Source organism: Typopeltis vanoorti, chromosome 3, assembly GCF_054136105.1.
Source record: "Typopeltis vanoorti isolate ZY-2024b chromosome 3, IOZ_Tvanoo_1.0, whole genome shotgun sequence".
Classification (NCBI taxonomy): Eukaryota; Metazoa; Arthropoda; class Arachnida; order Uropygi; family Thelyphonidae; genus Typopeltis; species Typopeltis vanoorti.
The window spans coordinates 70,521,669-70,546,288 of record NC_143551.1 but is presented as its reverse complement, the minus strand read 5'-3'; the positions used below and the strand labels follow the sequence as shown (position 1 = coordinate 70,546,288).

Genomic DNA, 24,620 nt, shown 5'->3' with positions numbered 1-24,620 from the left:
CTTTCCCCATGTCAATCAGTAGGTTTGGATGAACAGTACATCACATATCTCCAATATTACACATTTCGATTTTCATGATGATACAAGTGTCACCTGGTAGGGTGGACTGACCAATTGTGAAATAGCAGGAGTCGTTATAATATTTTTATTATTATTATTATTATTATTATTACGTGAGACCTCCAGGGAGTCCAAAGACTCCTCAAGGGAGAACACCTACTCTATAACTGTCTCCACTACTCAATTCACCAACTACAATGAACTGCACCTACCATTATCATCTAACACCAATGCCAGCTACTGCCCACCACTATCACAGAGGATCACAACTTTCCATGCCCACAGCAGGATTCAAGCCTTTTGGCTGGAGAGCAGATATGCTAACCACTCGGCCAACCAGACCAACAAACCTATCTAACACCTTAACTAACTACAACTCCAAAGCCATAAAACTTAGCCTCTAATTTGAAACTTAATCTTGTTATCCCTTTCTGAAAAATAGGAGAGATAAGACTGCCTTCCACTGCTTTGGGAATTGTCCCATTACATGGCTCTTGTTAAACAAGTATATAAAGCTGAAATTAATTCGCTAGTATGTTTCCTTAAAACACACAGTGATGTGTCATTGTATCCTACTGTCTCTCCTGTTCACTCACTAGTCTGTACTGTACTTTTTCCCTTCAATCCAGCTGCATAATGTCATACTAGAATGAAATATCTTATGAAATATTCATTAAATACCTCAACTATATTCTTTGCAGTGGTTTCCAATCTTAATAGTCTCATCATCCAACATCCAGTAATCATTCATTCTTCTACTAGTCACATATCAAAATAACTTTATGAGATTTTCTTCACCTTATGGCTAACTGGTGCAAATATTTTGCATGCCTTACTGAGTCATCTTTCTAACTTGCTCTGTATACACCTCATGGAAATGATTATTGTCTCTCACCTTATCATTATTATTATCTTCTTGACTTCCATGAAATCACAAGATTCAACACTAATCAGTACAAAGTATATTGTACCACTCCTTAAACTCACCCACTGTTTGCCCACCCTCTCAGGCAATGCATTCCATGCTCCTACTTACATGCAAAAACCTTTCCTTTAGTGTTACACAATAATCAGCATTCATTTTAGACAAATTATGGGCTCTACAACCATGTTATAACTAACAATTTTAATTTCCTGATATTTCGGCTTTCATATTAGGGTCATCATCTGGCATATATACAGAGACAAGTATGTACATATATACTGAATTACATTTTACACAGTATGCTAAAGAGACATTGATTTGATCAACAGTTATTCTACTGGCATGACCTCTAGTGAAATTAGAATATAAAAAAATAAAAATAAAAAATTGGCAAGTGTATCTAGAAAATTTCTAGATACACTTGCCACACGTCTTCCTTCTGGCAGTCTTTCCTTCACTGTCTACCAGAAACCGACACATAATGCCAATATATATACATAAACTCCTACCACCACCCAACACAAAAACTAGGTGTCATTAATACTCTAATTTCTAATTTCATTAGTGGTCATGCCAATAGTATAACCGTTGATCAAATCATTGTCTCTTTAGCATACTATGTGAAATGTAATTCAGCTTGTCTCTGTATATATATGTATATACTTCAGATGACGACGACCTTAATATGAAGGTCAAAATGTCGGGAAATTAAAATAGTTATTTATAACACAGTTGTAGAGTCCATAATTTGTCTAAAATGAATTACATGCAAAAAACTTACTTCTTCAATGCCCCCCCCCCCATCCTTGTTCCTTCTCCTTGTTCTACCAATGAAACATCTCCTCAGTGTTAATATGATAACAGTTTAACAGCATAAATGTCTCGATCATATCCTGCCATTGTCTTCTATCCAATAAATTCTGCAGTCTACATGCTTTGTACAGTCCTGATTTCATTTTTGTTATCCATTTCTGCACCTTCTCAAGGTTACTTCATCCCCTATAAGTCCTGATGACCAGATCTGAGCAAAGAAATCTAGATGTGGTATGATCAAAGCTTTATACAATGGGACCACTGCACTTTTATCTCTCATGGTCAGTATCCTTCTCAACATTGCAGCAATTCTTTGAGATGTCTTTGTAACCTTTGCTATATGTTCTGAACTTTAAATTTCATCTAAAATCATCCCAAGATCTCTTGCTTCCTCCACTTCTTTCATTATGCCTCCACCAGGCAAGTATAAACCACTCTACATGTGATCCCAAATTTCAAAACCTTATATTTAGCTGTATTAAACTGAATCCTTCATCTGCCAACCTTTTCATCTTATTCAAATCTTCCTGAAGAGCCAAACAATCAGCACCACAAATCCCAAGATACTGAATTGACGTAAGACATGATGATTAACAAGCATAAGATGGATGTAACTTATGTAGTATGTATTTCATTATATAAATTTTTCCCCTAGTGTCAAGAGCATCTTCAGTAATGCTTTCAGATTAAACAACAAGAACAGAAACTGGTATATTCAACGATGAAACATGTGAAGTGAACTGCATTTACATAATGTAGAGTGCTATGGTCTAATTACATTAAGGTTCTAGTCAAAATAACAAGAGATTAAAAAATAATAATAAATACTTAATTTTTATTTATTAAAATAAATAAAAAAATTAATATAAATTAATTCTGGAATTTGTGAAAAATAACTATTTCCTATAAGAGGGATAATTTGAGTCCATCGTTTCTATTTAGATTTGGTCAATATAGCAAGGTCTCACAACTCTCTTTGTGTACAGGCGTTTTATTGAGAACCTTAATTTTCTTCCAAAGAACTCGGTATCTGGTGGTGATAGCATGCTTTGAAAGTCCCAATTTCTCTTACTCATGAAACTTAACATAGTCTACATGTTCATCACGATGTACAGCTGCAGATCTAACTGTTTGGACAAAATACAATAATCCACACCAGCAAGGAATTTGATACAATCCAGGGCTGGGACTGTATCAAAATAGTGTAGGAAGGTGGTTATCTTTATGAGCCTAGAAAAGTAGATATCTTGTTGAAATGACAGAAGGACACTTGTAAGCCAAGAGATGTTTGGCTATACCTTTCAGGACAGCTTTAACATGGAGAATGGTGACACAACAGACCACCTCTGTATCACTACTGCAGTGAGAGGCAGATGACAGGGAAACTCTATAATTATTAATTATTTTGTTAACATATGACTCAGTAACGTCATTAGTAAGGAAGGTGGACTTGAGGTGATTTATTACTTGGTATGAGTGGAGCCAAGTGAGTGTGCTAGATATACCTCAGTCTTAATGGTGCCAGATTTTTGACAATTATGATGGTGTGAAAAGTGATAAAATAAAGTCCAGTATGTGTTTTCTTTCTGGTTGGCTGAGTGGTTAGCATATCCACTCTCCAGCCAAGAGGCTGTGGGTTCGAATCCTGCCTAGGCATAGTTGTTTGTGATTGTCTTCCACCTTCATACATTCATTCATACAAATGAATAAACACTCTTCCAACATGGAGTGAATCACCATGGGAGAAGTAGATCCAACTCTCCCACAATGGGAGAGGCTTTTACCCCAGCAGTGGGGAAAAGTTGCATGCTGGAAAAAAAAAAGTGTTTTCTTTCTATAACCTGAGAAACGAAGGCTACTATCCAGTTGACAAAGTAATAGGTGATCTAAAATGCAATGTGATTGTTCTATTCTAACTCAAGAGTGAACTGATATGATGATAAAAAGAGTGGATTGATGTTGATGAATCTTGTAGATCTGTATGGGACATTTGAAACATGCAGAGTGAATGACAAAGTAAAATAGGCTAATAATATCTTCCAAACAATTTTGCTTGAAGAAGTCAAGTGATCTAAAGGAGCATTTGGGAATAAGGACACAATATCTAGACTAAAAAAAGGAAATCACTTGGGCAAAGCTCTGATATCTTTCTTTCTTTAAAATGAGAACTATTTTTGATAAATGAAGATGACTTTCCTGTAAAGACTGAAAGCAATTATTATTATTATTATTATCATTATCCTATCAACAAGACATCTACTTTTCTAGGCTCAGCTAAAGATAAATTTCCAGCTTTAGCCCACTCTGGAGTGTGTTAAATTCCTTGCCAGTGTGGATTATCATATTTTGGCCAAACAGGTAGATCTGCAGCTGTACATCATGATGTAGACTATGTTAAGTTTCATGAGCAAGAGTAATCGAGACTTGTGAAGCATGCTATCACCATCAGACACTAAAAAAGTTCTTTGGAAGAAAATTCAGTTTCTCAATAAAACAACGTCTGTACAAAGAGAGTTGTGAAACTTTGCTACATTGATCAATACTAAATAGAAATGATGGTCTCAAATTATCCCTCTTATGGGAAATAGTTATTTTTCACAAATTCCAGAATTAATTTAAATTAATTTTTAATTTATTATTATTTTTTAATCTCTTGTTAAAGTTATTTTTACTAGAACCTCATTATAATTAGACCATAATGCTCTACATCATGTACATGCAATTCAGTTTCTGTTCTTGTTGTTTAATTTTAAAGTCATACTGAAGTTGTCCTTGATGCTAGGGATGAAAATTTTATAACAATAAAATATATATGTAAGTTAAATCTGTCTTATGTTTATTAATTGAGATACTGATTATCAATAGCTTCCTCTGTCTTGGAGCTTTCTTTATGCAATGGAATTGATGCTACCCACTTTCCACTCCTCGGAACTTTCCCCTAGAGCTGAAACTTAAACAGCTTTATCAGAGCAACTGGACCTTTCTTGCATATTCTTGTAAGTGAGTGGTGGAGACAGAGTTGTAGAGCAGGTGCCCTCCCGCGATGAGTCTTTGGATTCCCTGGAGGTATCAAATAATAATAAGTCAAAGGCAGATAACCTATCTAACCCCATGACCATATTTGCCTTAAGGTTCTTGGCTCTAAAGTTCTTAAGAGGAGGATTTGAATGGGGATATACTGTTGTTTGCAGATGATGCACAGTTGGGACAAACAATAAGAAGTAGAGCAGATGTTGTGGCCTTACAAGAAGGTTTGAATAGGCAGAGTGAATGGGTACATAAGCAGGGATGCCAGTTCAATTTTGTGAAATGTAAGGTCTTAAAATTTGGAAAACAAAGATGGGATGTAGAATTTACTTTTGGTGGGGATATATTGTTGAAGGTGGAAGAAATAAGATCTTGGAGTGATGATGGATAAGGATCTAAAATTTAGAGGACATATTGCCAAAATTGTGAGGACAAAACAGCAAATTCTAGCAATGATGCAGAGGACACTGACTTGTAGAAGTAAGAAGATTCTGGTTCTGTTGTATAAGGACCTGATACTGTGCACAGTAGTTTATGTATGAACTACTGTGATTTGGTCACCTGGTTGTCAAAAGGATGAAGAGATGTTGGAGAGGGTCTAGAGGCAATTGACCAAAATAGTTTCTGATCTCTGGAATGTTGAATATAAAGAAAGGTTTAGACAATGCAATTTGCAGAGGCTGGTGGATAGGAGGAAGAGGGATGATATGATAGAGACATAGAAGTTGGTAAGGGGTTGTTATAGGATTAACGTTGATTCTTTAATAGGCTTGTATTCTTACATCATTCAATGTCACATCTGGCACTAGAGGAGAACAAGAGGGTCATCCCTAGAAGCTGTATGACAGTGTGAGCCAGGGAGTGAGAAGTAAGTTTTTTGCATGGGGAGCTGTGAATGATTGGAATGCATTGCCTGAGACTGCAGTGTCTACAGAGAATTTGAATGTTTTAAAGGCACAGCATGATGAGCTGTGTGTGTGTATGACAAAAGGTACCTTGTAGATGAGTCTGTGACTCTATGGAGTTTTAGGATAATAATAATTATTATTATCCAAATCATCTACCTGTATTCTCACATCATTCAATGTCACATCTGGCACTCACTGCAGTACATCTGGCAGGATGCTACACATGCAAAATTATCACTCAGTAACTCAACTGTTTGTTATATTTCTGTTATCTATCTCCTACCATCAGAATTTGCTAAAGTTATCTTTTCCTTCCACAGTTAAACAACTCTGAGATTTTCTTCAGCCTGCTCATTTAGCATCCATTCATAACTGCTTTTGCCTTCCTTACCATACTGATCACTTTTCTTATGTGTGCTTTGTATTGGCCCTGAATTTGTCGATTGTTTTTTTTATATATCCTCTGCTGCTTTTCTTGTTCTGCAACTCCCACTTAATTCTACTCTTCATTTAACTGCTATTTATCCACTTGACTCTAGGCAAAAACTCTGATACTGCTCTTTTCAATCATCTCTCATGCACACTGCTAATATCCCCCCCCCCCTCCAGATTATGGCATGATGCTAAATAAGCTGTCTCTCCAGTTTGTCATAATTACCTGTGTTGTAATTCTATATATATATGTATGTTTTAAGAAAAATAACTTATATGACTATATAGATGAATGTTAAAATAGAAAATAACTGATTTATTTTCAAACACACTGCTAGTTTCATCTTTCTAGAAGACTTCATCAGGCGCATAATACATACAAGAAAAAAAAAGAGATACATAAAAAAACATTACTTCAGTACATCACCAAAGTTCTAAATTATTAACAGATTGCTCACATTAGAACGAATTCATGGACTAGCTGCATTGTTGTTCTCATGCATGAGGAGGTGTTCTCGTGACTACTATAGCTGAATAGCAGAGGTGTAACAATCAGAAAGGTTGTGGCTGAGGTTAACATTAAGGTGAACAGGATTTAGTGCTGTTTCTGTTAATTCTAAGATTTTTCTTTTAATTTTGGATTTATCCCAGTTTACTGAGTGTATAGTAGATTGATGATAATTTTGATCAGAAGAATTAAGCACATGACTGGATAAGGCCCTGATATCTCCAAGATGATATCTCCAAGATGTTCTTCAATATAAATCTCGATTGATTTTTCTGTTTGTTCATAATATGGGGAATTACAGCCACACCAAAGATGGTACACACATGGATACTTCAAATTGTTATGTTTATGTTCTACTGGTTGAAGCCATTATTGAAGCTTTCTTTAGGGGATGAATAAGGTATGAATCTTATATTTCTTGAGGATGTTTGCCAGTTTTTTAGAAATACAGCTGATATATGGAATGACGATATAACCTTTCCCATCATTACCCTCTTCGGCATGGTGTAGGAGGATTAAACAAGAGTTTAGAAGTCGACTGTTTTTTATGATAACCATTCTTCTGAAAAATTGATAAAAGCATCTTTAATTCTTTGGCATTCTCTTCTTCATTGCTGATGAGAGTATGTGCACATGTTCCTAAAGTAGAAATAATACCAAACTTTTGAAGTGGATAATGATGGGAATGAGTGTGAAGATATCTGTTGGTATGTGTAGGCTTTCTGTAGATGGAGATTTTTAGTTTTTCAAACAAGTAAGTTTTGCAACAAGAAAAGGAAGTGAACTGTTAACTTCTAGTTCTGCTGTAAATTTTATCCTAGGATGTTGGTTGTTAAGATGATTCAGGAACTTTTGCTGTGAATCTGGACCATGGCTCCAAATCAACAAAATATTGTCTGTATATCTTTTCTACAATCCTGGCTTCATTGGAAAGGAGTTTATAGCTTTTTCTTCAAAAGCTTCTAAGTATATATTTGATAGTACAGGTGATAGTGGGATCACTTGCACTATTGAATTACGGGTTGTCCATGGCTAACCTGTAATTTTCTTATAGATCGTGTTTCCAAAAATGAAGTAAACTGAATTTATACAGTGACTTAAGAGTGTCAAGATATTTTTAGATAATTTATCTTGTAAAAGGAATAATATTTCTTCAGTGGGTACATTAGTAAATAGAGAAGGGACAACAAAGCTGGCTGAGATGTCATCTTTTTGTAGATGTGTGTCTTTAATCATGAAAACGAAGTGTTCAGAATTCTTAAATGTTAAAATTAGAAGCACCTGTAAAAGATTTTAATAATTTTGCCAGATGCTTAGATGACTTATAAGCAGAGGAGTCAATTCCATCTACAGTTGGTCTTAGTGGGATGTTTTCTTTGTGTATTTTTGAAATCCCATACATTGAGGAATGAGGGAATGCAAGGACCGGAGAGATAATCTTAATTCTTTGGAGAATTCAAAAGTAGTCTTGAGGAGGTTATTAGAGTGGTTATGTAATTCTCATGTTAAATCATCATCAAGAATAAAGTAAGTAACTTTATGTAGTAGCCCTGCAATTTTATAATAATATTCTTCAATATCTGATAAGTGTTGCATTTCCTTTATCAGCAGGAAGGTTGATAATCTTTTCATTTTTCTTTTAAATTTTTAGTGTTTGGAGTTCTGCTTTGGTAACATTAATTTTAGGTGGTTTTACTTGGTTAATATCAAAGATCAATTCTAATTGCATTAATTTAGCTTCCTGAGGTGGAAGGAAAGAAGCAGCCTTTTCAGTTTTGGTTAATTATTATTACCCCAACACCTCATGGAGTCAAAGACTCATTTGGGAGGTCCTTTTATCATACACAGCTCATCATACCGTGCCTTGAACACACTCAAACTCCTTGCAGACACTACACTCTCAGGCAAGGCATTCCAATCATTCACAACTCTGCACGAAAAAAACGTGTCTCTCACTCCCCTACTCACACCCTCTTTATACAGTTTCCAGGGATGACCTCTGGTTCTCCCCTGATCTCCTACTATTTTCTGTAGAACCCCTCCAGAATTGATCCTATAACAACCCCTTAATAACTTGTAGGTCTCTATCATATCTCCCCCCCCCTCTTTCTCCTGTACACCAGACTCTGCAAGTTGCATCTTCTCAATCTGTCCTTATACTCAACATTCCAGAGGTCAGAAGCTACCTTAGTCAATCGCCTTTGGACCTTTTCCAACATCTCTTCATCCTTCTGAAAACCAGGTAACCAAATCTGGGCACAATAGTCCATGTGTGGCCTAATCAAAACCTTATACAACGGAACAAGAATCTCCCTACTTCTACACGTCAATATCCTCCGCATCATTCCCAGAAGCCTTTGTGTTGTCTTCACAATTTTGACTATGTGTCCCCTAAATTTCAGATCCTTATCCATTATCACCCCCAGATCTCTTATTTCTTCCACCTCCAACAATATATCCTCACCTAGCATAAATTCTGCATCCCATCTTTGCTTTCCAAATTTTAAAACCTTACATTTTGCAACATTGAACTCATTTCCCCATTTCCTTGCCCAATCACTCAATTTATTCAAGTCTTCTTGTAAGGCCACAACATCTTCACTACACTTCATGGTTCATCCCAACTTTGCATCATCTGCAAACAACTGAATATCTCGATCCAAATTTTCACCTATATCGTTAATATACAAGTTAAACAGTAATGGCCCCAAAACAGACCCCCCTCAGGCACTCCACTAGTGACTTTCCTTTTCCTCGATATCACTCTCCCATACACAACTTGTTGATACTTATCAGATAGCCAGTCTCCAATCCAATGCACTAATCTAATATCCAACCCCATCTGCTCTAGTTTGACTATCAATTTATCATGAGGGACTCTATCAAAAGCCTTTGCAAAATCCAAGTATTTTGCAAAGGCTTTATTGTAATAAGTAAGTAGATTACTAAAACATGACCTCCCTTTAGCAAATCCTTGCTGTCCATCAAAGATAATACCATTGTTGTCAACCCAACTCTGGATCCTAGTTCTCACAAGCTTCTCCAACAACTTAACCACAACACCTGACACACAGATAGGCCCATAGTTTGATGCTTGAGTTCACTCACCTCCTTTATGAAATGGCACAATTTTGCCCTCCTTCCATTGCTTAGGGACTTGACCGAGATAATAATAATAAAAAACCAAGATTTTAATAAAAGTTCTTTAGGAATACTGCGAGGGGAAATTGCAAAGTTAAAACCCTTGCTGAGAAAATCTGTTTCTAGGTTTGGAAGATGGTTATTTATTTATTTATCGTATGATGGTAAAATGCAGTAAGAAACATAATACACCAATGTAACAGATGTATGACAACTAAAAGTCACATAAAAGAAAGTTTACAATGTAATTTTCAATTTTCCAAGCCAGTTTATAGCTTCCATCGTAATATTATGTACATTTTGTATAGTGCCCTCAAAAGTATATATCAGGTAGTCCAGTAAAATATAGTCAGTAGTTTGAGAGTGATAAATGCAGTCATAAGCAGGAGAGTTGGTCCATTTCCATTTATGTAGATGGTGTTTACATCTGCCATGACCAGTTCTAATGCGGTTTAAGGTTGTCCAATAAAACATGGTAGTCCAAATCCAGGTAGTTTAGATGTAGGGTCTGATATAGTTAATCTGGGATTGTTATAGTGTGGAAGATAGTAACCAGACTTATTGATTATGTTCTTGTTGAGAGGAAGATGATTCTTTGGTTTAGATAACTTCTTTTGTTCCACTTTCAGAGCATCAAATTTTCTAATTAATTTGTATTTATTTCTGCTCTAGATGTTAGTGGCTTGAGACATAAGCATAATCTTGATATGTTGCTATAAGTTATTTTCTACAATTTGTTCTCAAGAAATGGATAAATAAGCCTTATGGGAATTCATCTGTGTTGTAGACCATTTAGTGTTAACAGTTTGTTCTTGGAGAAGTTCTCGTTTTTAACTTTATCATAAATCTTCTTTCTGTATTCGGTCTGATGGTTTCTTTAAAACTAATGAACTTTGGGAATATATTGTTGAACTTACAACTTTTGTAAATCTCCGATACTTGTATAGGTAGCCTCATCATGAAGGTTAGAGATTTCATATGTATATTAGGTTTTCACAGCTATTGTACATGTTTTATATACGTGCGTGCATGTGTGTGTGTGTGTGTGTACACACACATGCGCATACATTCTTAACTGAAAATTCTACACATCTGACAATCTCCCAGGTCAAGATCATATGATTGCTCTCCCCAGTTGGTGGGAGATTTCTGTGATGGTGTCACTATATCCAGCACTTTCGAACTTTGAGTTCCCTCCAATATATTTCGTCTCAGATAATTATCTCTTACCAGCTATATAAATTCCATTTCCTTCCATCCCTATGATTGGTCCTTCCAGTCTGTAATTCCCATAGTCGAGCTAATTTGCTAATGCATACATCCACATTCTCCCTTGCATCCCCTGGCCTATAGTAGCAACCAACCATTTATTTCACTTGTTATCCTGTATTATATAGTATTATATATCCTGTATTATATAGTAGCAACCAACCATATAATTCACTTGTTATCTAGTGTAAGATAGCCTCAACACAATTGAGGCTATCTTACACTAGATAGCCTCAATTGTGTTGTCTTCTACAAATGATGTCTGTTCTCTTTAAGAATTCTATTCGTTCATATTATTATTTTTTCATTGTGCTGACTTGCTTGGATAATTGTTCACATTTGCTGTTCCAAAGGTGTTTTGCTACCCTTCAGTATCAATATAATCATTGAATTCCGCTGGTATTAGCTACATGATTTTCTTCATCAACACATCTTGTTTCTGTTGTAAAAAAAAATTTAAATTGAAAAATTGTAAAAAAGTGTTTTAAATTTTGAAAACATGATGTATAGGGTAATTGTTCCTATCATACATTCAGATCTTTTGTCTTCTGGTTTATGTTTTTGGTATCCACTGAGATACTTTTGGGTGCTCATTGTTGGTAATTTCCCTAAAAAAGTTTAAAAAATATGGGGGAAAAAGTAAATATTTACAAAACTAAAAGCAGTCTGATTAAGAGTAGTTCAAGTAAATTACATTTTACCATCTTTCAAATACTTTACTTGTGTTTGCCACATAAGAGAAATTCAGTGGTAAATACTCAATCAATGATTTCTTTCCAAGATTACCAAGAAATCATAGAAGGTAAATCAATGTCACAGACATGCATATGTGGTTATTTTATCAAGTAGTTCATTCTCCATGGCATAGAGGTGCCTGTTGTGGATGGACACAACAAGCTACTTCTCTATATCTCTAGCATGGAGAATGCATATAGTTGAATGTCAGTATCTCAATGAAGGCACATCCATAAATTAAAATTGGTTTGAACATGTCCTTGTATATAGCTACTTTAGTGTTTTGACTAATTTCTCTCTTATTCCATATAAATTTATTCAGTTGGCTCCCTATTGCCAGCTTCACTTATTCTGTTTTATTTCTCCTCTGTAACATTATTCTTTCTCAGAAGCGTGTGCATAATTCCATGATTCATCCATTTCACCCTTAATTTATTTACCCTCCTAACTTGAGGAATTTGATATTCCCTTAAGTTACTGACTTCAGATCAAATCTCATGTGCTGCTGATTTCTCTCCTCTTCGATAGATCAAGCTGCTGCACATTCAATTCATTTATCATATGCCATTTACCATATTTACAAAACTAAAAGCATTCTGATTAAGAGTAGTTCAAGTAACTTACATTTTAGCATCTATCAAATACTTTATCAAATACCTGCTCTGTAATTCCACATATCTCTTGTCACTCTCTGCATCTAAAGTACATGATCACACTCTCCAGTTGGTGTTATTATAGTGACGTCTTCTATTATCACTATATGAGACTAAATTATTAAATCTGACATTCATGTGCCATGTGTTGGTTTGACTATATGATGTATAGGTTAATTGTTCCTAAGTAGATAAGGAATTCACTCTCCATATTGACACCTGATGTTTCCTGCTTCCAGTCACCAATTATTATTATACCTTCCTGTCACTCACTAGTTTCATATGCCTAAGCATTTTCAAATAATCTTCCTCTACATCATGTAGCAATGCCAGGAAACAGAATATACCTAAAATTTCTGCTCACCTCAGTCTCACACCAAATGGCCTCAAGCTATTATCATTACTGCTTTCTTCAAGTTCAACGTAGAGTGAACATGACTTTTCTGAGATCATCAGTAATACCCACCCACCCCTTTATTTTTTCTGTCTGGTCAAAAATGCTATGATCATCATATTCCAGTGAGTACATCATCTTCTGTTGACCAAACCTCACTGACACCAGTTTGTGCACTGACTAACTGTACCAAAGCTACAAACTCTGTACCCTTATTTCAAATGCTTCTTGCATCAGTAATAATAGGATTAGGAATTGTGGAAAGGAAGGGAGGGGGAACTAGTAGCTTGCCTCTAGTTTCTCCTTTTCTTTAAACAATTCCTAATTCTGTTATTCAAGTCCTTTGACTTTGTTGCTTCCATGTGGACGATCCTTGTATCCTTATCTTGCCTTCCTTGCAAGTAACAGAAGAATTTAAAAAAGTGCCACCATAAGACAACTGGTCATTAAATATCCTAATAAAAAATGCACGTATATAAATATATATAAGAAAAACATTGTGCAACTTCCTAATTTATCTCACACTGACCCTAGTATTTACACTCACATTCCCACCATCAGATTTTCGTTTTCCTTGCCTGTCTATACACTCTCATCAACAGGCTACCCAGCAGTGTGAAGCTGGGTAGATTGTTGATGACACTCATTCAGATCTCACTTAATTTAAGCCTCCACTCTTTAAAAGTGCCTTGGGAGTGGAAAGAGGACAAAATAGTTCATAGTGTATAAAGAAGACTAAAACTGAGGCAGCAACTTATAAACCAGTCAGTATCTCAGGAGTGGTGGTTATGTAATTAAAAGAAGCTTGCAAAAGTAGAATTGAGGTATTGAACAGGAATATCATATTCTATGGAGGATGTGGTTTTGTGAATGGTAGTCTTGCTTTAGTAATTTGTTCACTTAATATAAATAATGAAGTTGAGTGACTAAGAATATGTATAAGTGGACATAAAAATTAGAGATTGATGACTTATGTGGATAAATATTTAACAGATATAAAATTTTCCACTTAATATTGAAGACATATCTTCTGAAGAATGGAAAACACAATAAAAATACAAGTAGCAGAAGAATTTTAAAAAGTGCCACCACATACATACATGCATTTTTTATTAGGAATTTTAATGACCAGCTGTTAAAGTAAAACAACTGGTCATTAAAATTCCTAATAAAAAATGCATGTATATAAATTTATATAAGAAAAACATTCTGTAACTTTTGCTTTCTGTTTGTGTCATGATATCTTCTTCATTTAACAGATGTGTGTGTGTCTGTGTGAATATTAAGATATTATTTTTCTAGAGACCTTGCAAGGAACTCTTTTAAGTCACTTCAGGCCTTGAATAAGAAGAGTAGCATGCTCACTATGGACAGTAAAGATCATCAACAATCATTTTCACCTAAGTCCATCTCTCATCTTAGTCTTCATTCAAGACCATCTTCTCTGCCACCCACTTTTAACATCTCTCATTTCCCTGATTAAACACATTCACTCTATCAAAACCAATTCCTGTAAGTTCCCTATGTATTGAAATGCATCCCACTCCCTATCCTGCAGTTTTTTTCTCCAATAAATTCATTGTAAGTATTCATATATTTAAACTATCTTACTGTGCTTTCTTATAGTCACACAGCTGCTCTTTACTCCCTTTCATTTTTCTGTTGTTCATCCCTAGCATCAGGATGTGATGAATCCTTTGTTTCAGGCATTGTTTTGCACCCATTATTAACCTCCCTACCGGCCAATGTGGATGAAATAGTGACACCAAATTGCACTTCTTATCCATGTTATTCAATGGGTTTTAGAGCTTTGTATCCAGATTTAGCTCAATGTCTATAGACATCGTGGCTAATTGGGGGTTAATACTGTAGCCAGCCTGATTGACCAAGTGGTTAGCATATCTGCTCTCCAGCTAAGAGGCTGCAGGTTTGAATCCTGCCATAAGCATGGATTTTTGTAATTGTTCTACTAATTCTGTGTGAAAAGGCCATCTGTGATCCTACCACTTCTAGACTTTACTCCAAAAAACCCAATGAGGTATGAAAACGGCCATACGACATCAAATGATGTTACATGCAAATAACTATCAGTACTGTAAACATCCTTTGTGTGTGTGTGTGTGTGTGTGTGTGTGTGTGTGTGTGTGTGTGTGTGTGTGTGTGTGTGTGTGTGTGTGTGTGTGTGTGTGTGTGTGTGTGTGTGTGTGTGTGTGTGTGTGTGTGTGTGTGTGTGTGTGTGTGTGTGTGTGTGTGTGTGTGTGTGTGTGTGTGTGTGAATGAGCGAGAGAGAGAGAATATTTCAATTGCAAATTGTTGAAATGGAAGCAAGGATGAGGACATCCTACTGTCATATATCCCTTAAAAATTTGTGGGAATTGTATTGTGAAGAATCAATAAGAAAGCCAGAGTTATTCCCAGAATTTTATGGGTAGTCAAAAATGCAATACATTTCCCAACTATGGTGGTGGACTGGAGCTGAAATGTATAATCCTTTTAAGACAGGACTTATAATCAAATCAGGCTAAATATTCTGTAATGATAATAACAAGTTTTAAATAGCAGTCACTCAAAAATTATTAATTGCATATATAGTGTATGTTTACTAACAAAAAGAATCAGTGATATATTTATACTATTTTTCTTTCTTTCTTTCTTTTTAATCTTCTGTGAATTTCTATTATACAATTTCTCTGTTTTTATTCCAAAAGGAAGAATTACTTTTTATGGAATATTTTATTTATTTGTTTATGAAAACAGAAGTCAATTATGTTTAGGTACTTTTCATCTTAATAAGAAAGGAAGGACAAATGGTTTGTAATGCATACATACAGACAAATGCTTTACTCATTACAATATAAAGATTTATTGAACTACATACACAAGAACTGCAAATACAACATCAAGGAAATTTATACTATGCTCACAATCATTTTAATACATTCAATTTTACTGTTGTTCCTCATCTTGCAAAAATCATTGCTTCGTTATATCATTAAGTAAGAGCGATCAGACCATATTAGGAAAGAATTTTTGTTGTTAGATTTTTTTTTTTTGTATTAACACTACTGCGATTATAAAAATACTTTTATATATACATTTAAATGTACTGAAGTACATTTGAATAACAGCTGATAGCATGATAATAAACTGTTATTTCATAAGTTAGGCAAATTGGCGTTGTGATTAAAAGAAATGGCATAGTGTTTCAGGGTATTAAATTCAAATCGTTTGAATTATGTTTTCTTTGATTTCTTTTCTTTTTAATTAGCTGAAAGATTGAATCAATCAAGATTAGAGTCAGCGGAACAGAATTATGGCAAGTGGTTATATATTCTTTTTTTCTTTATTATTATGAATATTATATAGTAATAGTAGTATGTGCAGACTTCTATGGAATTAGTAGACTCATTGCGGGAGATCTAGCTAATCCACCAATATATGCACATTATACCTTAAATTCATAAATTCATTCACAGTACATTTTGGTCATGCACTCCACCACCCTTCATATAAAAATATAAAAAAAATTCTTTTTCTTACTCCTTTTCTTACCACACTCTTATACAACTTTTAAGAATAATCTTTCCCTTCTCCCCCCCCCTCTCTCTCTCTATAAATAATCCATTCTGTATTAATCTGGTGAAATCTGCTCCTCATTTTTAGTCATATACTTTTTCCTCTATCTTTTGATATATCTCTGCAGTTCCATCTCTTCTCATTTCAGAATCCTGATATTAGCTTAGCTGCTCATCTCCAGAATCTCTCTCTCTCTCTCTCTCCTTCCCCAAAATATCATCTTCACTGTAGAAAATACAAATAGATCACAATATTGATACATATTAGGAAATGTCAGATGTAGTCTAACCTCTTGTACAACAATCCAAAATATTCATTTTTATTATAGTATTGAAGACAACCATCAATGGATGCAAATGCTTCATAGTTTCTAATGTAGGTCATGCATAATGGAATGTCAGTACTATCAGGCATATCCATTATTTAAAATACAGTGAACAAAACAGTTTTGAATGGTCTTGTTACTTATTCCTCACCAATTATCGGCCATAAACTTATTGCTTGTAAAAAGATTAACTTTTCACTGACTTCCTTAGCAGTGGTTAAGAACTAGAAAATTTTTCATGATTTCCATTGTAATTTCCCATCAGCCAATTCTTAAAAAAATTCAGATTCAGATGTCATCCCTACATTTTTGTTTGCATCATACTGAACTGGTAAACTCTCCATTCTAATTCCCTTTAAAGCATCAAGGCATGGACCAATAATTAACAGCATTTGTTTACTAGTTCCTTACGTATTTGAACAGCTCTGTTGCTTTCATTTATCAAAACAGTGTAGTGTGTTTATAACACTGGGAACCATCCAATGTAGCACAATAAAATAGCTCTGTTTCATCAGTATTGCAGGGGTCATCAGCAATAAATTTTTGAATCAAGATTTCGTAATTTTTCTAACACTCCATGTGGTAGAGATTACTGTCTGGCTTAATTAAAGGGCATTGTGTCCCAAATAAACAAAGCAAATTCTATTTATATTCTAATTTTGTTTTTGTTCTTCTAGGCATGTCCCAATAAAATGCCTCCCCTGATAATTGGTGGACCAATTAACTGGAATCTACTGTATTTGTTAATTTTTGCACTTTCATTTAGTATTTTTTTCTTTTGAGTTATACATGTTATTCTCCAGATTCTTCTTTGAATACTTAAAAATCATGTTTTAATTATTCACGGTAGTTATTCCAGTATTCGTGTTTAATTTTCTTTTATATCACTGGTTACCTTTTACTGTTTAAACATTTCACTGTTTACTAATAATAGATATAGAAATATTGACAATTCATTGATGTTTCTTTATACAAATACCAGGAGTACCAGGAATAAAGGAAATTAATTAGTGGCATTGATAGCCTCAGCTGGTCCAAAGATTATCGAGATCAATGAAATTATTCTTCTTCTTATTATTATTATTATTACTACGTGCTACTCCGGGAGTCCTTAGACTCATCGAGGGAGGCCCTAAACATCATGTTCACACAACTGTTCAACATTCTCACAGTATCTATCATACCTTGCCTTGAACTCGCTCACTGTCATAGCACCCACAACAGACTCTGGCAGCTTATTCCACTCATTTACCACTCTAAAAGTAAAGAACCCAGCTCTAACACCCCTGCTAACCACGCTCTTGCCCAGCTTCCATGGGTGTCCCCTAGTTCTCCCACCACCAGTTCTGATCTCAAAAATATCATCTAAATTAATCCTATAGAATCCTTTTAGCAATTTGAATGTCTCAATCATATCTCCCCTTTTCTGCCTATCAACTAGTTTCTGCAACCCACAAATCTTCAACCTGTTCTCATATGGTTCATTCCATAGACCTGCTATCATCTTAGTCACTCGCCTCTGGATCCTCTCAACCTCCTCCCCATCAAGAAGGAACCGAGGTGACCAAATCTGGGCACAGTAGTCGAGATGAGGTCTTATCAGGGCTCGGTACAGAGGTACAATAACTTGCTTGTCTCTGCTCGTCAAGGTATTTTTCAACAACCAAGTGAGTTGATGAGCTGATTTAGCTACTTTCGCAATGTGCCCCCTAAACTTCATCTCCCTATCCACCAACACTCCCAAGTCCCTGGCCTCATCAATCTCTTGGAGTACAGTTCCACCAATGTGGTATACTGCTGCTAATCTTTTCACTCCGAAATGCATAACCTTACGTTTTGTCACATTAAATTGACATCCATTCTCCTTAGTCCAGAACTCCAATCGATCTAAGTCGTCTTGCAAGACTTTGACATCTTCTGCGTTCACTATCGCCCTACCCAACTTTGCATCATCAGCGAACAAATGAACTGTCCCACTTAGACCCTTCCCTATATCGTTAATGAAAACAGATTAAACAGCAGTGGTCCAAGAACAGAACCCTGTGGCACACCACTAGTCACAGGCCGTCTTTTGGACTCTACTCCTGAATAAACTACTCTTTGATATCTCTCCATCAACCACCCAGCTATCCATCTCACCAACCCTATATCCATTCCCATATGTTGTAGTTTATGGATTAGAATTCCATGTGGTATCCTGTCAAACACCTTTGCCAGGTCCAACAGTATTACTGTAAACCCATTTCCCTTATCCAGTTCAGCATTCACCTTGTTATAAAACTTGAGCAAGTTACTGAGCCATGATCTACCCTTCACAAAGCCATGCTGTCCTCTGTACAGTATCTCATTTTCATCAATCCATTCCTGTATTTTTCCCTTGACTACTTTCTCCAAGACCTTGACAACGACTCCTGATATGCTGATCGGTCGGTAATTTGCAACCATAGTCTTGGATCCTCCTTTATGCAGTGAAATTATTTTCCCCTCTTTCCACGCCTTCAGGACTAAACCAGACCTGAGACTTAGATTAAACAACATGGTCAAGGGCACTGATAATTCCTTAGCCGCTTCATGCAAGACCCGTGCCGGTATACCATCCAATCCCACAGATGTATTCACATTAAGGTTCTGTAATAGACTATTCACCTCCACTTCATTCATCACAATTCCCATATAAACTAATGGTTCTTTCATTTTTTCAACGTCACCACCTGGATGATATACTTTTGCAAAGTGCGTGCTCAGTAACTCCACTATATCGACTGGTTCAGTGAACTCTTTACCATCGTCATTCCTTAAAATCATTTTGCCATGTACTGTTTTTTTCCTGCTTACAGCATATTGAAAGAACTGTTTGGGGTTCTCTTTTGCTTGCATAGCTAGTTTCCTTTCTTAATCGGCTTTTGCTGTTTTTACCACACTCGTTACCCTTCTGGCCTGCACTTTATACCGTTCGTGTGCCTGCAGGTCACCCCTTTCTTTAAATTTCCTGCATAGTTGTTTCTTTTTTTGCAGCTCAAGCTTAATGGTGTTATTCATCCATTTAACCCCTACTTGTTTCACTATTCGGACCTTAGGTATACAATCAGCCATAACCTCCTGTAAATGCTCTTTGACCACTTCCTATGCTCTATCGACGTCCAGCCCTTGCAGTTGTACATGCCATGGCACTGATCCAAGCAATCTCCTAAGCTTGTCATACTTGCCAGCACGGTAATTCCACATATACCCTGTCTTAATCACAAATTGCACACCTTTAGCCACCTCCCTGGTCAAGACCTTATGATCACTCTCACCAATAGGTGGCAACATGAAATGGTTGAAAAAAGATGATATATTGACAGGAATAGAAATAGAAGGGTGTGGTGTATTTTGGCAGGATAGGAAGGATAGATGCGATGGGTGGAGTATTGTTTATGATAAGTTATGAGTTATGTTCTCTCACGGAGGAGACGTTGGAGGAAAATGGCACTAATGGTTTTGAGATTATATGGTGTGAGGTTGTACAGGACAGGATATTTAGTAGGATATTGCTATAAGCTAGGGCATACAGAGTGTGAGGAGCAGGAAATGTTTAGACAGTTGAGTTTGGCAAGTGCAAAATAAATTATCATTATGAAAGATTTTAACTTGGGAAGAGCAAACTGAATGTGTCCTCCTTCAGTGTGTAAGGGAATGAAATTTCAGTGATTTTTGAGGGACAAATGCCTGAGGCAACATGTAGTAGAAGAAACAAGAGGCTCAAGAGTTTGGATTTGGTCCTGGCATCAGAGAACCTATTTGTAATTGAAATCTCATCTCTGTCCCAGTTGGAGAGCGAGTGATCATGTAGTCTTGACTTAGGATATAAGTAGACATGCAGAAGTGTTGAGAAGAAAGGAATTTATGTGGAATTATGAGGTAAGTGATTATAATAATCTTAGAAATTAGCTTGGGGCAGTTCCATGGATGGAAGAATTGGAAGGGAGAGATATCGCCAGTGCATGGGAACTTCTGAAGGAATATTTATTAGCAGCAATAGAAAGTTGCGTACCTTAAGCAAAAGAGATAACATGTTTTGGTGTAAACTAGATGATCTCTGTAGTTGTTAAAATTTTGGAGAAATTAGTTAGAGATTGTATACAGAATTGAACAGATGAGGATAATGTTATCTGTGAGAGTCAGCATAACTTTGTTAAGGAGGCTTTCTTGTTTTAGTAATCTGGTTGCCTTTTATAATATAATAACAAGAGCAGTTGATGAGGGAGAAGGCATATACTGCCTTTATGATCTTACAGTGGCATTTGATCAGTTTTCATATCATAATCATATCCATATTCATATCCATATCATAAGCTGATATTTAAATTACAGCATATGGCTTCAGATATTAGATTTGTGAATTGGATTTGAGATGGTTATCTGATAGATACCAGAGAGAGAGGTATGAAAGAGCACTCGCAAGGAAATAGATGGTACAAGTGGGTACTTCCACAGAGCTCAGTACTGGGACCTGTAATGTTTAACTTTTATGTCATGACCTTAATAACAACAGTTTATGAATGTAGATATTTCAGCCTGAATCGAACAGGCTATCATGAGTGCAAAAGCAAATTCACAAGGTGGGGCACAAACAATGGATTGTTATTCCATTTCACAGATACAAACCATATGTTACAGTGACACCATACAGCAGATGATAAATAAATAAAGATAATTTTTAAAAATAAATTAAATTAATATAAAAGGAAAACAACAAAAAAAAAGAGGAAGGAGAGTTACTGTTTGCCATTTATCAGGCTGAAACTTTCCCAAACTTTTGCTGTAGGTAGAATATCGTTTTGATTTAAGTTTGGGCTGTTCAAAAGCACTTCTGCACTCACTTTGAACAACTATTCAAACTTAACACTGATGTAACAAGTATGTATTGGACCAGAGAATATTGTGATCAGCATGCATTCCACGATGTGCCTGATCCAATTTTTCAGGTTTGTTGTGGCAATGTAAGATTAGCATTTGGCAGTCATTTTTCAACAGAATGTTCTCTTTGTCCAAAGTAAGAGTGGAGAGAATCTCATTGAAAACTTGGTAAACACCAGGGAAGGCGAGAGGAATCTGTTTATCTCTTTTGTGGAGTGTAATCATGAGGAGGCGAGATTTTATTAACAGGAAAGAATGCAGGAACTAAATTGTATGTTTTAAGGATCTTTGAAATTGATTCAGAGATCCTTAAAAGATCCAGTTGAGTTCCAACATTCTTTCCTGTTAATAAAATCTCCTCACGATTGCCCTCTACAAAAGATATCTAGGCCCCTCTCTCCCTCTCTCGTATTTACTAGGTTCACTGCAATTGCTTCTGCTCTTACTGCTCAAACAGGAAATTCAGTCGAAAAGTAACTGCAGAAACATCAATCTTACATTATCAACAATATGCCTGAAAAATCTGGCTTGGCATACAGCATGGAATAGACACTGACCACAATATCCTTTCGTCCATTAAATGCTTGCTACATCAGTGTTGTTTTAAGTTTGAGTAGTTGTTTAATGGGAGTGCAAAAGCAGTTTTACACCAGCCAAACTTAAATGAGAATGACTTTTTCTGCATAGCAAAAATTAGGACAGTCTCACCCTGATAAATGGCATACAGTAACACCCCTTTTTTAGTTTATTTTCTTTTATTTTTATTTATTTATCAACTGTTGTATGGTGTCACTTTTTCATGCAACTCGTATCTGTGAAAGAGAACAGCAGTCCATTCTTCATTTGTGAATTTACTTGTGCATTAATGATGACCTGTTAAATTACACCAAAATATCTGCATTAATAAATTATTGTTATTAATTCTTCTGCCTACATATTTTTAATAATCATTATTATGTCACAAATGTCATTAAAAGACTATATTCAGCTGTTTTCAGGTGAAGCAGCAAAGGATTATTAGTAATAGTGCCAATGTGATGTCTGTTCAGGAGGATTTAAATGGACAGGTGTGCAAATGAATGGGGAATATATTGTCCGTCTAATGCAACTAAATGTTAAGGTCTTGAAATGTGCAATCTGCTGATGGGAGGCCATATACTCTGTTGGCAGAACAATATGAAAAGAAGTGGAGGAGCCAAGGGATAATAATTGATAGAAATTTGAAGTTTAGGGGACATATCTCAAAGGTAGTGAACATAATCCAGAGAATTGCTGCAATATTGAGAAGAATGTTGACCAGCTGAGACTGAAGAGTGGTGATTAGAGATTGCAACACTAAACTAGTTTAGCAGTAAAATGTTCTCGACTTCGGTAACTTGGTGTTTTCTACTGATATTTTAGTAAATTAAAAACATTTTAATGCATGTTGTAATAATTTCATTTTCACTAATTTTATTAACTATTGTTTCTCATTTGAGTATACCACTCAGACCTTAATGAGTCTCATAACTGTGTAGCCACATACTTGTATTGGCAGTTGACTGCTTACATACTACCTCAAATATTTTGTTAACTTTGGGGTACTAGTAACTTGTATATTAATGACCAAATCACACTGAGTTGCATGTGTCTCATATCAGGCAAGAATTCACTTGACTGCGTAACGTGTTTTTCAGCATCTGGTAGGCAGATTTTTGCAATTTGTTAAATCTATAGGCATGTCAGTCTCAAATAGACTGTTATTTCTAAAATTAGCATTTGTGAACAATCTTAATTGGTATAGAAAATCCCAAATATAATATTATCTTATTTCAAATCATAAAAATAAATAAATAAAAATGGCAGTCACTTTTGAAACTTGAAGTATATATGAATGAATAAATTTCCCTTATTATTATTATTAACATTTGACCTCCATGGAGTCAGAGACTCATCATGGGAGGTACACAATGCTCATTCAACTGTTCTTTAAACTGAATCAGTGTGTCTACACTCTGAATCAGTTTAAAGAACTCGTAACACACACACACACACTCAGGCAATGCATTCCACTCACCAACCATTCTCCATGCAAAGAACCTACTCCTCACTCCTCTGCTCAAACCCTCCTGATATAGTTTCTTGTTCTACTCCCCACCTCTCCCATTCTATTAAACATCTTCTCCATGTCAACCTGATAACCCCCGACTAGCTTATATGTCTCAATCACATCCTCCCTCTTCCTCCTGTTCATGATGCTCTGCAACTTACATTCTCTCAATCTGTCCTCGTACTCCACATTCCAAAGACCACGAGCACCTTTGTGAATCTTCTCTAGATCCTTTCCAACATATCCTCATCACCATGAAAACCCAGCAACCAAATCTGTGCACAATAATCCATATGATGCCTGATCAAGGCCTTATACAATGTCACCATAACCACTCTATTTCTGCATGTCATGGTCCTCTACATCATTGCCATATCCAATGGGAAATAGGTTGTTAGGATATTATACTTAATTTAGTGCTACAATAAAACTTTTGGCTTGCATCTGTGATGTGGGGTGACTGATGACTTTAATTGTCACTAAATGCGATGCATTGGCTATATGTGCTGTATTTAATGTTACACTAAAACTTTTTGCTTGCATCTGTACAGTATGGTGTCTTTTGGAGAAGATGATTTTCACTATACAGGGGGTCCAAGACAGACTCTGCTACTGATATATATAGGTACTTTTTATTATTGGTTAGTTCAAATATACCAACCGATATTGAATTTCCCTTAATTATTGGTTTATGATATATCCTAAAACGCAAATTTTCTTTCTGCTACATATATTTGGTTTTAATGGAAGCACTTGACCTTGCTCATTGCAAACTTGTTAAAGTATCCAAGTGTTTTGAATTGTATATTAATGACCAAATTATAATATATTCTGTGATGTTGTATTTTGATTGAATATTGAGAGAA

General features: G+C 35.6%; 1 protein-coding gene across 2 annotated transcripts in view; it reads left to right on the top strand.

Moving 5' to 3' along the window:
- Positions 1-24,620, top strand: part of LOC150108248 (protein turtle-like) — a 1,021,857-nt gene that overhangs the window by 875,714 nt on the left and 121,523 nt on the right. For both annotated transcript variants that reach the window (XR_016548124.1, XM_090390663.1), the window contains one exon: positions 16,134-16,181. Coding sequence is in view for 1 of the 2 variants with exons in the window: in XM_090390663.1 (XP_090246789.1) it covers positions 16,134-16,181 (48 nt within the window). In the remaining variant the exon portion in view is untranslated. The remainder of the gene's footprint in view (positions 1-16,133; positions 16,182-24,620) is intronic.